The following is a 17,168-nucleotide window of genomic DNA, read 5'->3' on the forward strand; positions in this document are numbered from 1 at the left end:
ACTTAATACCAGATAATCACTTTCATCCATGTTATTATTTAGACTTCTGACATTTTTATACAAGCACTTATAAAATCTGTCTATATTTAGTTTTCTGCCTTTGTGTGATGTAATTGAACAGGACTCTTTTTCATTTAGCTGTTTCTCTTTTATCATCAGCTTCTATCCCCTCCTATTTATTAGGAAATAAGTTCTCCCTTAAGGGATGTCTTTTTCCAAATGGTGTTCTACTTCACATATGTTGGCTTTCCCTCAGCCCTTAGTTTAAAGACAATCATATTCATGTGGGAACACCTCTGCACCCACGCAGAGACCTACTAATTTCAGTAGTAGAGATAATTGGAAAATGTGCTTCTTTTTAAGTTGAAATTGTTGAAGAAAACAACAATAAAATTTAATTTTGGTCCACATTTTTCACAGAAAAGTTAAACTTTTAGATGGAATATCTGAAACAAAAAATATTTTGACTTGCTGCCATGGTATATCATGGGTGTTATAGTTTGGGTGCCTCATACTCCTCTTCTCTATAGACTATCCTCCCTGGACAGACTACATCTTCTATAGTGCACAACAGAATCCCATCATGATGAAGGGTGGCCATTGATTATAGTCCTTGGCAATGGTGCATCATGAGATATGTAATTTGGCTTCCTCATGTCCACATTATCCTCTATGGGCCAGGCTCCACAGCCAGATTACAACTCCTAAGAGACACTACAGCAGGGATATCCAAATCAAAATATTTCCGTTTTAGATCCCACCACCCCTTGTAATACCAACTACTATGGTACATCACAGGAAATATAATCCATCTGGGGAACCTGCCACATGGAGGATACCAGAGACAGGAGGAAACTGAACTACAACTCTCAAGAGGCATCATATCAAATAAAAATATTTTGGTTTAGGCACCCCTCCATGATAAAAAAAAAAATCCTGATACATATACAAAGTCACTGAAATGCAGCTATCTGTGAGGCGGAAAACTCATGTTACAAAACTGAGGAAGACACAAAGACCTCAGTGCTGTATTCCTCTCATTTTGAAAATGTCGTGGGACTCTTTAAATCCCATGTAGAGTAGTCAGGACCTCGGTTTTTAAGGTTCATTTTTCCAACTGGAAAAATAGTTTTCATTAGTTTTTCTATTTCAGGCACTTGGGAAAGTGCACCTTTCCCAAGGAAACTTCCATCTCTCATGAAGCTCTGGCTGGAATGTAAAGCTGCAGTCTCCTGGCAAAACCCCTTGATCACACAGTGAGGTATCTAATGGTATATATGAAACCTTAAGTTTACACAACAGCCTTCAGCTAGGAGTGTAGATAAATGAGGGAATAATTCATGGAACAAGTCACTGGCAGCGGAGATGACTGACTTTTGGTGATTAATTAGAAGTTCAGTATAGTACTGTATAGTAGTAGTACTGTATATAACTGGAGCACTGCTATGTATAAGCAACGTGGGATGTACCTTACTGAATATAGCATATAACAATGAATCCAAGGATATATATTGAAAAAATCAATGTCCAAAGTGTAATAGGTTTCACATACACCCATATTCCAATTTATTAGTCCAAAAATTATTTCTAAACAATCTCCCTAGGCTGAGAGACTCTGAACTGAGCAGAAACACAGAGAGTCATAGGAAATCAAAAATAAATGACTAAGGCCAAAAAAAAGTTGTTTAAAGTTATCCCACTCCTAGTATGTATGTTAGGAATCCTACAACCAAGAGGCTATCCAAATCGCTCTACTTGCTGCACTTTAAAGTAATGTATTTAGGATCCAGCTGTTGACCATTATGCCAGACACTAATAATAAATAATACCAGGAAATATGAAATTCAAAAAATGGTCATGGAGACATTTGCATCATTGGCCCGACACTATGCTGCTAAACGTATTCAAACGTCTTTTTGGTCTACACCTTTCACAAGACAATTTGTGTTTTAATACATCAGCTGATTATCAGACCAAATTACACCAAGAGAAGCTGTCATTGCAGACATCCTTTCAAACTGTTGAAAGAACAGCACTATAGGAAAGATCTGCAGTTTAGTGGCAGTGTTCATCATTTGCCATTAGTTACCACACAGTGATGTCTGAGATACAACTGTTTTTTGTGTTGCTTGGAATAACAGATGAATTGTACATGGGAAAGTGCAAAATGTATCCCTGTACAGCAAGCCAGCATGAGGCTGTGTAAGTGGAGCATGGGTTTTGTACGGCTCCTCTGAGCAGTGGTGAATATTATCCAGTATGAAGTTATCCAGCATGAACAGAAACAGTGAGCACAGAATAAGATATAGTACTTCACACATAGAATCATAGAATATTAGAGTTGGAAGGGACCTCAGGAGGTCATCTAGTCCAACCCCCTGCTCAAAGCAGGACTAACCTCAGCTATATCATCCCAGCCAGGGCTTTGTCAAGCCTCATCTTAAAAACCTCTAAGGATGGAGATTCCACCACCTCCCTAGGTAACCCATTCCAGTGCTTCACCACCCTCCTAGTGAAAAACTTTTTCCTAATGTCCAACCTAGACCTCCCGCCCTGCAACTTGAGACCGTTGCTCCTTGTTCTGTCATCTGCCACCACTGAGAACAGCCTAGCCCCATCCTCCCTGGAACCCCCTTTCAGGTAGTTAAAGGCCGCTATCAAATCCCCCTCATTCTTCTCTTTTGCAGACTAAACAAGCCCAGTTCCCTCAGCCTCCTCTCATAAGTCCTGTGCTCCAGCCCCCTAATCATTTTTGTTGCCCTCCGCTGGACCCTCTCCAACTTGTCCACATTCTTTTTGTAGTGGGGGGCCCAAAACTGGACACAATATTCTAAATGCGGCCTCACCAATGCCGAATAGAGGGGAATAATCACTTCCCATGACCTGCTGGCAATGCCCCTCCTAATGCAGCCCAATATGCTATTAGCCTTCTTGACAACCAGGGCACACTGCTGACTCATATCCAGCTTTTTATCCACTGTTACCCCCAGGTCCTTTTCTGCAGAGCTGCTGCCCATGTATGCAAATGGACTGTAAGTTCTTTCTGAAGATTTAAGAGATTCTCTCTTGCACTCCCTTTAATGAAAATGTGGGTGGTTCATCCGTATCAACCAGCAAGCACCTTGTCCCATCCCACCTATGATTTCCATGAACATAGGGGATCATAAAAACCATGAATCTGAGTCCAAGAGGTGGAAGGAGGTGAAGATGTGTTCCACAGCATGCTATTTCCTGCTCCTCTACTCTGCTATGTGGGGATTCACAGGAGCAGGAGGGGAGAGGAACAGGTCTGAAGGTACCCAGGATTTTCTGTGGCCTGTTTCCCCTCCCAAAGTCAGGGGGCAATAAGGAGAAAGTTACTGCAGATAGAAGCTGGATAACTTTTCAGGTTCTTCCTCTATACTGACTGTGGAGCCCCATCTGAGGGGATTTCTGGGGGCAGTGCTGGCTCCAGCAGGAACAGTGCTTTTAAGGAGCTGCAGGGAGTCAGGGGCAAGGGGTTCTGCTCAGATGGCCTGTTCCTGTAGCTGATCCAACAAGAAAAGTGCAGATCCCAAGGATCAGTAGGTTTGGGGATGGAACACACATGGGAATTTTAGGTATGAACTCAAAATCTAACCTCCGTGAGATAGAAAGAGTCAGGAAGCATATCAAGACTCATTCTGAATGCATAGTTAAGGGCTGATTCAAGGGATACAATTCACCCCTGTGCAGAAGGCTGACAGCAGTAGGCCTTAGCTAGACACCTAGGAGGGAACACCAATTGAATTGGCAAGATGGCCAGCCAGGTAGCAATGGTAAAGTCTTGAAGTACCAGCTGGTACCCAGTTACCTAATAAAGTATGCAAGAATAAGCAGAAAGCTCTGTACACATACTGTCTGAATCAGATCAACACACTCCTAGATTATACAAAAAAGTGATTGCACTGAAACTATTGAATAAAGCATGCTGATTTTATTGTTTACATTTTACACTTTTGCTCTGTGTCGTGCATAGAATTATCATGCTATTACGATGTTTATTTGAAACCTCCCTGCTTATCAGAACCACAAGGAACAATGTGTCTGAGATGTAAAACCCAGAGCATCTTTTAATCATAAATCTAATGTTGAAGCATGTTGCCAAATACTTCTTTGATACAAAGTCTCTGTGCCAAAAGCTTGTCATGCTGGATCATGATTCTGTCATTTTTAATCCATGGCTGACTGATATTTCATGAGCTTAATTTTGTCTGAATAACTCATGTGCTCTTTCTAGCTTCAAACAATTTTAATATTGTAAATTTGTTTTCCAAAGACTTGGGGAAAATTGTAATCCCTTCTAAGTAAATAAAGATGCTTTGAAGAAGAAGTTGTACTAAAATGCACAGCCCATTACACAATGCAATCGGCTGTCTTAAAAGAATGTACTTGTAAAAATAATCCAAAGCAGAGCATTTTGGTATGATGTGAACATATACACCACTTGACAGGTTTGTTTGTAAAAGGTACATTCTTCTTAAGCCACTATTTTTGTTGGTTTGGTTGATATATCAGGGAATTGGCCCCAAATAAAATGTTTTGTGTCAAATACTCGCACTTTTTCAGGCCGGTTTCCAGTATACAATGGATTCCTAAACTGCAGTTTTCAGCATTTGAAATGGAGAGTTGAGTTTTGTTCATTAGAGGATAAAATTTATCCTTTGTGCACGCTCACAAGACCAATGCACCACTTAAATTTATTTCAATAGGTCTCATTCTGACTCTTTGCTGAGAGGTGTTGCGCCCCATTATTGCATCCCAATCCTGCAGACATTTACTGTCAGATATCACTACCAGAACTTCAGTGGGAATACTCATAGTAGTAATCAGGCACTAAGTCAGCAAAACTGGGAAAAACACAAAAAAGAGGTCATAACAGTTAAGTCACCTCTCTAATTTCATATATCTTAGATTATGGAAGCTATTATAAAACACACACAGGACGACTGTGCTCCCACTTAAATCAATGGAGGTTTTGCCACTAACTAAATTCAGACATGTTGTAAATAAGTGCCACTCCTTTAAATATAATAGCTTCTCAGTGGTTCGAGCATGTGGTAATGTGGAATTTTTCTACGAGTAGCTGGTTAGTTTGTGTTTAGTTTCTATCTTGCCAGTAAAGCACAAAACTAACTTTTTCCTTTCTCCACTGCCTGACACATTTTACTTGAGAAACTACTGATGTTTATGTAAAGGGATGGGATGTTGCTGGTATAATTAATATGTCTCTACTAAGTGCCAAGTTACTGTCTCTGAAATATACAGGCCAATAAATATTTAAAAAGTGATTTAAAGATTGTGCATACAGTACCTGCTTTGTGGAAATCTTCATTGCGGAAATAACAGTGGGTTCCTAGAAAAAACATTAAATGGGTTAAAATGTAAGACGTAAATATGAAACTAGTAGTAGAGTTGCTTACAAGCTAAGAAACTCTTTGGGTCTTTTGATGGCATTTCTTGCTGACTGTTACAATGGAATGTTTTTTATTGTTATACATGAACTACAGTGCATGTGAATTTGTGTCTGTGCAAGTCTAAATTCAACATCACAATTTATCTGTTATTTCTCATACTTTATTATTCCAGAGTTATTGGTTTTGTTGTTTGTTTCACTTTTTGAAATTCATTTCTGCTCGTACTGGTAAATTTATGTATCCACATAGCATGTATCCACCCCGCTTGCATAGAAAAAAGTTTAAGAATAAATATTAGTATGATAAAGTGAATACTGTATGTCCATGAGCAGTTGCTCATGTTTGTGGAATGTGGAGCTCCAACAGACAGCAAATTTTTATACATTGGAGTATTTAATCAACATAAGGGGCAAATCCTGCTCACATTATTCAGGCACTGACTTCAATGGGACATTATACCTGAGTAAAGTAAGCAGAATTTGGACTAATACATATTTCCTATATAAATTATTGTAGCTTTATAAGCAGTTATAAAATACTGGATTTAGTCTTGATTCTAAAACTTTTTTACTTACATTGGTAGTCCCAGTGACTTTAGTGGGACTAGTTATGTGAGTGAAAGCAGCAGGATGGAGCCCTTAATGAATAATTCTAGCAAAGTTTAAGTTTCAATGCAATGCAAAACCTTACTACATGCAATGCAAAAGAGTACTACTTACTGACACTAAGCATCAAGTTTTTAGCCAGGTATATTAATATAGTTCACATTAAGTTTTCAACCTGCTGATCCTGGGAGAATTTGATATGGCTGAGTGGATGCTAAGCATGTGGACTCCTTTACAAATGGGTTAATAGACTTGGTATTAGACAACATCAATTACATGTTACATTTGAATGAAAATTGAACTCATTCATTTGTTTGCTCAGCTGTTCAGGGAATATTCCACAATTCGAGTTAAACAAGACATTTGTTATCAGTGTAACAGATCTGGAAGTTTTTCAGTTTGGTGGATTTATAAATGAAAACCATTGTATTCATCACACTGCAGCTTAAACAATGAAATGCATTCTTCTTGACACAGAGGTAGCCTCTTCTGTATCCAATAAAAACTCAGATCTGGCAGATTACATTTAAAATGCATTGCAAATTTTTATTAAGAGATCTAATTCTTGTTTACTCCAAGTCCTCTTTACACTACTAAACTAGAGGCCTTAATGTAAGTGAGAATTAGGCCCAATTTTTTTTATATAATACAAAAGGATGCACAAGTAAACTTAAAACCCAAATCCTGATTTGCCATTAAGGGTAATGCTGCTGCAAATCTAGTTTGGAAAATAACATTGATTCAGTTTTTCCTAACTTACTCTAGTATTTCTTTGATCTCTTGGGAATTCTGTTTTATTTAAAGAAGAGACTCCTATCTCAAAGTTGCCAGATTACTCTGTGGAGTACAGAACAATTTTGCTGTACATTAATAAGAGAAAAGCCAGAAGCCACAAATTACTATTCTCATTTTCCCCCCATTGTTTCTAATTTACATTTGTGTTAAAAAACCCCAAAACAACAAAAACACTAAACACACAAGAAAATGAAACACAGCCTGACAGTGACCCATCTCTGGATGGTGATTCCTGAGCAAACTTTGTCTGTGATGCACAGAGTGCTGAAAGTAAACATTTCTATAAAACCTGCCCAAATATGTTATGCCTACTCTCAAGCCAAAGGTATAGTGAGGGCAACATCACAGAGGAATAATGCAGGAAACTCAAACGTTTTGTCATAGCACAGAAAACATGAAACGTTGTCTGGGATCTATCTGAGATGATTCAGAAAGAGTTTGATTTATTTGAGCAAAATTTTCAGAAGTGAGTAGTGGATGCTTTAGTTGGGGTGAGATTGGCAGGGAGGAAGGTAGTGCACCATACCTTAACGGGGCTTGATTTTCACAAAATGCTGAACTCCCATCCTTTGAAAATCAGGCCTTTTGAAGGTATCTCAAGTCAGGCACCTACAAAAGGAGTCGCCCAAAGTCACTTCTGAAAATGTACACCCTCTGTTTCCTTTTATTTTGGAAGGCAACTGTAAATGGTACCAGATTTAAGAAAACTTTACAGGCCAACATTTTGCCTAAGACAGCTAATGTGTAAATTTCATAAATATTTGTTATGTTTTTATTGAGGTGTCATAAAAGCCCAAGGAATAAGACTGAAGCCTCCTCTTCTACACTGATCATCTGAATTGTTTCTAATAGCCACATATGTAGTTATTATTTTGTACAATCTTGTGGGAGAGGATGGATGAGGAGATTCCAGAAAATACATATTGTTTAACTGTAACTGACAATTGCTCAAAGATTCAGTGATTCTAATTTACCATTGAAACAGCAAAACAAGAGTCAGGAATGTCACTTCTTTTATCGTTAACCTCCAACTAGCACCGAAAGCTTCAAGGTTTATTTTGACTAGTCTCTGTCTCTAATTGACAAGCTAATTAGAAGTGTATGCCAGGCTACTTCTTGGCTATCCTGCAACAAGTTCAGCTTGCAGCTGTCTACAGAAAAATCTACAGCTTGACACTTGAAATTCAGCAGCACTTACCTGAAAGACTGCCATTTCTTCCAGCAAGACCTCTTCTAAATCATGCCAAGTCTCCTTAGGAATTGAAACCACTTTAAGAACTGTCCCAATATCTTTAACAGAAAAAAAAATGTTTTCAAATGCTTAATAAGTAGACTCCAGTTTAATAGCAAGCAGAAGTTTTTGATCTCTTGCAATATACAGTTATTTCTATACAAGGGTTCTGATGCTACATATTGCTGAGAATGGACTGCACACAATACCCATTGACATTTGAAATGAACTAGAAGAGTTTTCAATTTCCATAGGGCAGTGTGCTGAAATCTCTTAATTGGGGAAATGCAACAGAAAAATGAATCATTACTCTGCTTCAGCTGTTAAAGAACGAACAGGACATCACTATATTATTAGATTGGTGTCATGTCAGCTGCCTCAGAGGTATTATTAAAGATGGGAATGCACTAAATTTACTCAGCCACATTTTATTAGTCATTTTGAGGTAGGATATTTTTCATAGTTGTTTTAAAATACAGGTGCAGATGTTATTAGAAGGCTCATTGTGGACACAAGGACAGCTTGATGAAGTTGTCAGTTCTTTTAAGTACATGCTGATTTTCCTGGAGTCAAGCAAAAGCATCTAAGACTTGTATATCCCTAATGATAGCTGTGCATATATTACATGACAAATGGTATTATCCTTGTTTCAGGGAAAAAACAACCCTGTACAACTTGTATCTTTTCATTAAAGGTAGGTTTGCAACACAGGCTAGATTCTACACACATTTAAGTTAGAGAGAATTTTTTCACAGACGTTGATGGGAGCAGGTCCAGGTCACAAAACCCCAGAGTTAAACATCCCTCCAAAGATGTGTGGAAGTCTGGATCTGGAGCTGAACTTTCTAACTTAAGACCATCTCTTTATTTCACCTTTTGAAGCATGTATCCATGCTTCATTTTGCATAAACCAACTTTTTTGAAACAGTTGCAGCTTCCCAACCTGATCCACAATCTAGCATTTCTGATTTGTTGAAGGTTACAAAGACTTTTAGCAGTAAAAATAAATGTGTGTTCTAATTTAATGTTTTAGGCCCACTAAGCATGGTTCAATAGAAATAGATTGTAGAAAACAATGAGCACTCACCCTCTGAAAATCAAGCCCCTTTAAGGTGTCTCAAGATGGGCACCCACAACCACTAGTCCCTTAGGAAAATTTAGGCTATTTTTAAAGCCAAAGGAAAGGATATTAAGCATAATAAAACTACAGAGAGTCAATATACTTCCTATACAAGGATTCCCCAAGAATAAATATTAGAGTTGGTTAAAAATTTTCTGTTGGAAAATTCTCCATTTTTCCATCAGAAAGTGCTGATTCAACTAAATGAAAATGTCTAGCAGGCAACTATCTATTTTGACAAAAAATTTCCACAGAAAATTATTAAAACAGTTTGGTTTGATAAGGCTAAAATTTTTCATTTCAACTTTATCATTATGACATTATCATTCTGAATGTTATATTATATTTTTCTTTATAATGTCATATAAAAGTTGAAACCATAAAAGTCAAAATGAAACATTTTTACCTTATTAAAACAAAATATTTTGACTTTATAGAAATGAAATTCTTTGGTAAGGTAAAAACAATTTATTTGCAATATTTCACTCAGTGAAAAAATCATAGTTATCAACTTTGTGTCTCAAATTGGGATGAAACAAAATGACAAAATATCAGAAATTCCCACAAGACAGAAATTTTGCTTTTTGACCAACTCTAATAACTGTCTTATACAAAGATTGAAATCTAAATATATATAGCTAGGAATCTAAAAAAATAAACAATACATCTGTTTAATTTTTCCACAAAATCTCAATTATTATATAATCTCTTTCATGGGATGTAAATTTGCAGATGCAATTCTTTTTAAAAGAAAATTAAAATAAAAAAATCCCTCTCTTAGAAAGTTTTGTTTTTTATTTAAAATACTGCATGTGAGACTTTGGCTCATGAAAAATACTTGATGGACAGTTATGAAACCTTTGTGTATTCACCATTATTATTACTATTATTTTTCAATATTTACTTTTAGTAATATACTTACAAGTTGCTTTACAGAACATCATAGAATAAGCAGACCATAAGCTTTAAATAAAACAAAAACTCCTGAACTTTCCACAACTAAACAATTCAGAAAAACTAATAATTTATTATTAAGGTTATTAGCTATATGTGAATGGGAAATTGCCCTAATTACCCTGGCTCCAATTTGGTAATTGTGGTTTGGAGAAAAACCTACTGCAAACATCAGAGAGACAACTTTGAGCTAATGAACATAACAAGATGTCACGGTTTGCAGGGCTTTATGTAGTATTGAAACAGAATTGTCATCAGCACCACATTTAAAGTCTATTGAATGCTACATTTTGGGACAACATAGATGGAGTTTTGATAAAATGAAGCAAGGAGAATTGTGGAATCTGAGTAGGGCAGGTAGACACTGTTGCTCTAAGCATCACATTTTAAAAAACAAATGCTTTTCTTTTAAGAAGATCCTGCAACGATTATGGTATCTTGGTGCTGCAGAAAGCTCTTGAGGTCAAAGGTACAATATGTTAATCACTATGGCGACTCTGATCAAGCCTCAGGTACCAAAGTGGCATTTTATCTGAGTTCTAGATCAAGTTTTACAGAGTAGTATTTCAAACAATTTCACACAAATTGAATTGGGCTTCTCTTTTAGGATCAATGGACTCTGGTGAGTAACTCAGTTTAGAAGATAAGATTACTGTTATTAATTCACTTTACTGACAGATGTACCTAGACTGTGCCAAATGATCCCCCACATCAGACATTCAGGATATGCATTAAATGGATACATTGGAATCTGATTTTTCACAGACATATTTTCAAGCATTCCAATATAATTTTGTTTCCACTGTGGAGTAGCTAGGGGATAGTCATTGTTACAGTGACAATCAGAAAGAAACTGCTTGGCCTAAGATTTCACCCACAGAAAAGGAAAATATGACCATGCAGGATGGCCTGCTAATTATTCTGAGGTCAACTATCACCAGTTATGCCAATACTCAAAAAAGGTTTCCCTATTCTACTGAAGTTCTGCAGTCTGATTGCTACAATGCTAATGGCAATGAACTGCAGAGAAATCCAGTCACACCACACAGGTCTTCTTCATTTCATTTCTTCATGGCTTCTTCACAAGTCCCACTCAACAATCCATAAAACAGATTGTGACAAGAGTCCTGGTTCCACCTTTGCTCTGGGGGTGATGAAATCTTTAACAGTCCTATCAATGGGCTGATTCTTAACTCCAATATGCTGGCTCAATGGAAGGAGAGCTTTTGGCTGCCCACCCATTTCCTATCTGCAAGGAAATGAGAGTAGCAGCTCCATGGAGGGTTTTCTTCCCCCACCCTATTAACCACCCTACAGTGAGCGCTGATGAGCAAATGGGCACCTTACAGCCCCTTTCTCCCCTGTGCAGGATGCCCATCCAGGATCACAGTCAAGTCTCTCATTTATTGTCCTTGCTGAGCCGAAGTTATCTTCGTCTGACAAAATGTAATATTGCAGGAAATAATAGAAATCTTTTGCATTTACAGGGCCACATTTTCAAAGCTGAGTTCTGTTTTGGCAGGTACATATTTTTGCTCACAATTTGCAGACACAAATTTCAGCACTGCCTGTCTAACCACTGCACTTGTTTCTACCTAGGAATCTGAAATTTAGACCTGCAATGAACAGCAGCAAGGAAATTGCTCCCCCCAAAACGGAAGTCAAGTTGAGGTCAGGTTTAAAAGCAGACCAATGGTATACCAAGCTTTATCCAAGGATCTCAAAGTGTTTTTCAAAAGTTAATTCAACAAGTCTCACAATATCCCACTCTGATTGGCAGTTGTATCTCCATTTCACAGAGAGGTAAACTGAGGCACTGAGATACTAAAGCCTTGCTCATGCACCACCAAAGCCAATGAGAGTTTTACCATTCACTTCAGCGAGAGCAGAATCAGGTCATAAATGACTTTCTGAAAGTCATATAACAGTGTGGTCTAATAGGCAGAGCACTAATTGGGGACTCTGAAGACTTGGATTCTATTCCTGGCTCAGTCTCTGACCTGCTGGGTGACCTTGGGCAAATTACTTCATTTCTCTGTGCCTCACTTTCCCCATCTGTAAAATGGGGATAATGATGCTTATTGCCTTTGTAAAGCCCTTTGAAGTCTACTGATGAAAAGTGCTATGTTAGAGCTATTTTATTATTGTCATTGCAAGATAGGGATACGTTGTTCAGTTTTCCTTATGTGATGGAGAATATTTGTAGCACATTAAGGCAGGTTAAAATATTGTTCTGAGTTTTAAACAATAACCCACTATAGCATAAACATGTCATAGTTCAGTTCACAATTTCAAAGAGCAGGAGCATTTTCTTTATGGCTGCATTTTCTGCAGTAAATGTTTGGTACACAGGCCATACATTTAGTATACAAAGTTTCAGCACAGGTTTCAGTTTACTCATGATTTATGTTAGGCATCAACATGAGGAGAGCCTTGAGATTTATTGCTTTGGAATCTGACCCCCAAGTCTGGAGCTGTAGATCTGTAGCCAGTGCCATTCAGAAACAGTATTCTTCTGAGAAAGAAAGAAAGAAGAACAGACAGCCAGAGAACCTGTTCATTTTTAGAGCACTGCAATGATGCAGTGGGAAAGTTCTTTGGTTTTAACTTCATGAGGCTAATAATAAAGTCACCATATTCAATACAAATTTGAAACACTAGTATATCCGGTAGAAAGTCATCAAAGAGGTAAGGCCAGCTCCTCAGATGGTGCTAATCAATGTAATTTGATGATGTCAATGGAGAAATCCGGCTGAGTGTCTGGCCCTTAGGGCTTTCATGCAGAAATTTTAGTAGTACTTTTGTAAAAATTGTTTATTTATAAGAAATTTCTTCTTTTGCCTGCTGGAAGAATGATGTAAAGCCCAAGCCAGAAGACAGTACAGTCTCTTTACCAGGGGCATCATGCTTCAGCATAATTTTTTATCTTTCCTAGAACCTCTTATAGATATCCAAATACCTGTTGGGTTAAGGGTAATGCAGCATTTTTCTGGATGGTGGCCTGTTTAGGTTGGCATAGTGCAAAATATGTTTAAAGAGAACACATATTCCACAATGGGACAAATCCTGATTGCTTAACTCATGTGATAGTTCCTATGGAGTGAACATGTACCTCAAAATATTTAGTTAAAAACAAATTATAAATAACAGTGGGAAGATGCCTCTAATAAAAAAAAATCCTCAACAACCAGGGTCTGTTCCTACTCAAACTGAAGTCAAAGGCAAAACACCCAACGGTGCAGGGTCAAGTCTTAATCCAACAATATATAACTCTTATGCAACAAAAAGGAAAAGGAAAAAGGTGTTGAGCCTTGCCCTAAAGAATTCCACAGATGTACTCTATAGTACACAAAAATAAGCTTTCTTTCTATGAATGATGAAAAACACTAACCTACTCTACTTCTCCATGCTCCATGTGAGAAAATTGGATGTATCATGAAAGATTCTTACCTGTTCCAATGAACATGACATCATACTGGCCATCTTCTGCATCGGCCCGATCTACTACTATCTGTGTGAACTGGTAATCCACATCTGTTTTGATCATGATTGGACGGTTATTGATAGGGAATACAGGGTTGTACATAGCGGGATGACTTCTTGCAAATGTGATGACTTCATCAGGAAGGTCCTTGGTAGAGTCAAAGCCTCCAAATGTTTTACTGGGACACTGAGAGCAAGAAAAAAAAATGTTTTGAACTTTATAACTGAGCAAAAAGACACATTAATTTCTAGGAGATCCATTTGAGTCTTCAGCCTATAATACAGCACAACTCAGGATAGAATTGTCCCATGATGGACAGTAACCATAAAGCAAGTTAGTACTGGCACCAAAAGTCTTTGGAGAAATATTTTTCTTCATTAAAATCAATATAGCTCATTCTATTAGAATATTAGAGTTTGTGTACATTATCTTTCTTATCACTGCTCTGTGAAAATAATTGATTGTCAGTAATTTACTGATTAGTATTATCTTTTTAATTGGCAGTAGAAGACGATAGGGATGCTGAATATGCTAAAAATTACTGTGCTAAAGACACAGATTAAAGCACTTTGTTATCTATACAGTAGAAAATGAATTATCCATAACAAACACCCCATTATCTAAGCATCTTCTTCTGGGACTCAAGTAAAAACTCATTCACTTCAAAGGAACTTGGATTAGGCCCCTAATGAACTGCCAGTGTGACTCCCAGCTCTGTTTACTCCTGATTATCTAAATTGCTGATTATCTGGACATATCTGGCGTCATCCAAGTGGTTCTGATGATGAGGATCCTGCTGTGTTGAACTATTCATATAATTTTTCTAGCTTGGGTGGTGAATAAAGTGATTGTAGTGAGTTCAGGTTAGTTGCCTCAATGTCAACTTGTAGTAAGCAGTACAATTACAGATGGGGAATAGGCTGTCCCTAGTCCTCACGCAGCAGCACAGGGGAGTAAAGTTTCCATGTGTCACCTTATATGGTCATGTTAGGACTAACCAATCTTCGCTCTGGGTGCTATGCAAAGCATAGGGGCTACACAGACACTGCTTTGTCCACCCATGAGCAAGTGGGTGAGGATGAGAGAGAGAGTGGGGAGGACAGTAGTAAAGCCAGGGTTCCATTCCCACAACAAACATTCCCTTCTCCTTTCCCCACCTACAATTCCTCCTGGGGTAGTGCACTTATATATTCAGGGCTGTGGCTAGGTGCTAGCCTTTAGTAAATGCCTTCACTCTCAAAAACTCAAAATATTTTATGAATATCAGAGATTTTGGCCTAACATCATCTCTCTGTAAATTGGGGGATTATTATTAGCCCCATTTTACAGATGAGGAAACTGAGGCACAAGGCAATTAAATGACTTGTCCTAGGTCACACAGGAATTTTGAGAAAACAATGCCAGGTTATCGATCCTGACCCCTTAAACACATGACATCAATCTCAGATAGACAAAGCTATGAGGCACATTTCACTATGTTTATGCTTATGTTCACCACATTTGATCTTGATAAAAACACCCCAGTGATATAAAGCCATGGGTAATGCATCTTTTATTCACATTGATGGAATATCCACCACTCAAAGTAAAAACTTTGAAACCAAAAAGTAATTAAACAGGAATCCGGATCTTGCAGGATTCTCAGTAGAAGAAATCAATTGTCTTTGCCATCACCTTGGTCCAGAATATTAATAATTCATCAGAAATGACATAAAGAAATCAATATGGCCAAAAAGAGCAGTTGTTATTTGCAGCTGTGGGACACTTCAATGTAGTAGGAAGCATGGGAGATGTGAGAGATAGGTTTTCACTTTTTTGCATGTTTTCAAAGAAGCAAATTCCAACGTTCTTTTTTGATATATTAGAGAAAGAAAGAATTACTGGATAAACACAATTAGCCAAATAAATAATAATAATAAAATACAGTAATTTAGTACCCTATTCCTACTATCGCTACGTTCTAGCACATTATTATTTAATATTCATATGTTCTTATACTTCCAGTTAGAAAAATATAATATACTACTATTTCTAAATCTTTTATCATCTTTAGCATCACTGGATTCGATCTGAAATTTTGGTTTCTTCAGTGCAGTTCCAAAGATTGCTTTAAACTTGGATTAATATTCCATCCAGAGTGTGATACTGATTACTTACATTAATCAAGGATTAATTAGTTAATGTATGTAAAGTGCTTTGAACATGAAAGTATTTTGAACGGTACTAAGTATTGTTAATTGCAGCTGGGCAAATACTGCAAAAAAAATCCATGTACATTCATTTCAATTTTTAAATGAATGCATTTCAGCTGTGTTTTGACCCCTTTTGCGTTTACTTTTGACCAATATTTTAGTAAGAAGCTTACTGGCAGCAATGTTCATCAAGACAACACATATTAGGCATAATATTTACAGAAAGCCAATTTTAGATTTGTAATCATCAGCATTTGTTAGAGAAACCTAATTCAAAAGGTTAAATTATGACTTGGACTCCATACTTGCACAGAGCAGTAAAAGGAAGTAAAAATCTCCCCCCTTATACCTCTATATGAATGACCTGGACCTAGTGGTTGGCATGCAAGAATAAATGGGGATACATTCCCTCTTACTCCTTCCCTGCCCTAGGTGGGTGAGGAGAGGCAGAAAATGGGGAGAGACATGAACCAATTTTCCCTGCTCATTAGACAATGCAGCTGAGCCAGCACAGTATGAAAGTCTAGCGATTTATTGCTGGCCTATACCCACATTAAATCGCTAACCCTCATGAGCAAAGGGGAAGAAAGTGTGGAATTATGCTTCACAGAGGTGTGTCTCCTTTACCCTGCATCCCAGAGCTACTCCTGACGAGGTGCTGCTTCTGCCCCACCTCCTATTCAGGGCTCTGTCTAAACTAAAAATCTATCCCTGAGAGGTACAATAAAGGATATAGAATACTGGATATCATGCAACCTCTGTGTGCAGTCAATACAGCCTGAATTTTAAATACTGAATTTTCACAATGAACTCTTCCCTAATAAATCACAGACCAGCAATTATTTATAGAAATTACTGAGAGAATAAATCTGAGTCACAAAAAAATGCAAACAATTCACATTCAGAAAAAGAAGTGAAACCTGTTGAATGAATTATTGACCTATTGATTGTTTTTTTTATAAGAGTTTTTTAACAGTATGGATTTAGAGGAAAATGTTCCAATTCAAAATGACTTAAAAATAATGTAGCCCAGAGGAAATGTCTTGTCACTTTTACCTGTGTATTTATGCTGGATTTTTTCCCCGAAGACTTCAGAGTTCATAATGACAGTACATGTAACAAAGACAGGGCCTGATACTGCTTGAGCAGATATTGATGGCAAGACTCACTCTGACTACATAAACCCCAATCCAATCCCACAAAGCATTGAAGCAAGCATCTGAGTCGTCCATTATGGGACTATTCAGATGCTTAAAGTTAAGTGCATACCTACATGATTTGCTGGTTGGGGGCCATAACTTTCCATCATTTACTCTCAGTACACCTGGTCAGAGTTTCTTGATCAGTTAAGA

At 37.5% G+C, this 17,168-nt stretch overlaps 1 protein-coding gene across 1 annotated transcript in view; it reads right to left on the reverse strand.

Annotated features, from left to right (window-relative positions):
* Positions 1–17,168, reverse strand: part of SEMA3A (semaphorin 3A) — a 197,073-nt gene that overhangs the window by 21,245 nt on the left and 158,660 nt on the right. Inside the window, exons 11-13 of the mRNA XM_067564004.1 lie at positions 13,591–13,810; positions 8,034–8,125; positions 5,333–5,374 (exon numbers count right to left, since the gene is read on the reverse strand). Of these exons, the coding sequence (XP_067420105.1) occupies positions 5,333–5,374; positions 8,034–8,125; positions 13,591–13,810 (354 nt within the window). The remainder of the gene's footprint in view (positions 1–5,332; positions 5,375–8,033; positions 8,126–13,590; positions 13,811–17,168) is intronic.

Source organism: Emydura macquarii, unplaced genomic scaffold (genome assembly GCF_026122565.2).
Source record: "Emydura macquarii macquarii isolate MOO-44397 ecotype Brisbane River unplaced genomic scaffold, CSIRO-AGI_Emac_v2 contig_2636, whole genome shotgun sequence".
Taxonomy (NCBI): Eukaryota; Metazoa; Chordata; order Testudines; family Chelidae; genus Emydura; species Emydura macquarii.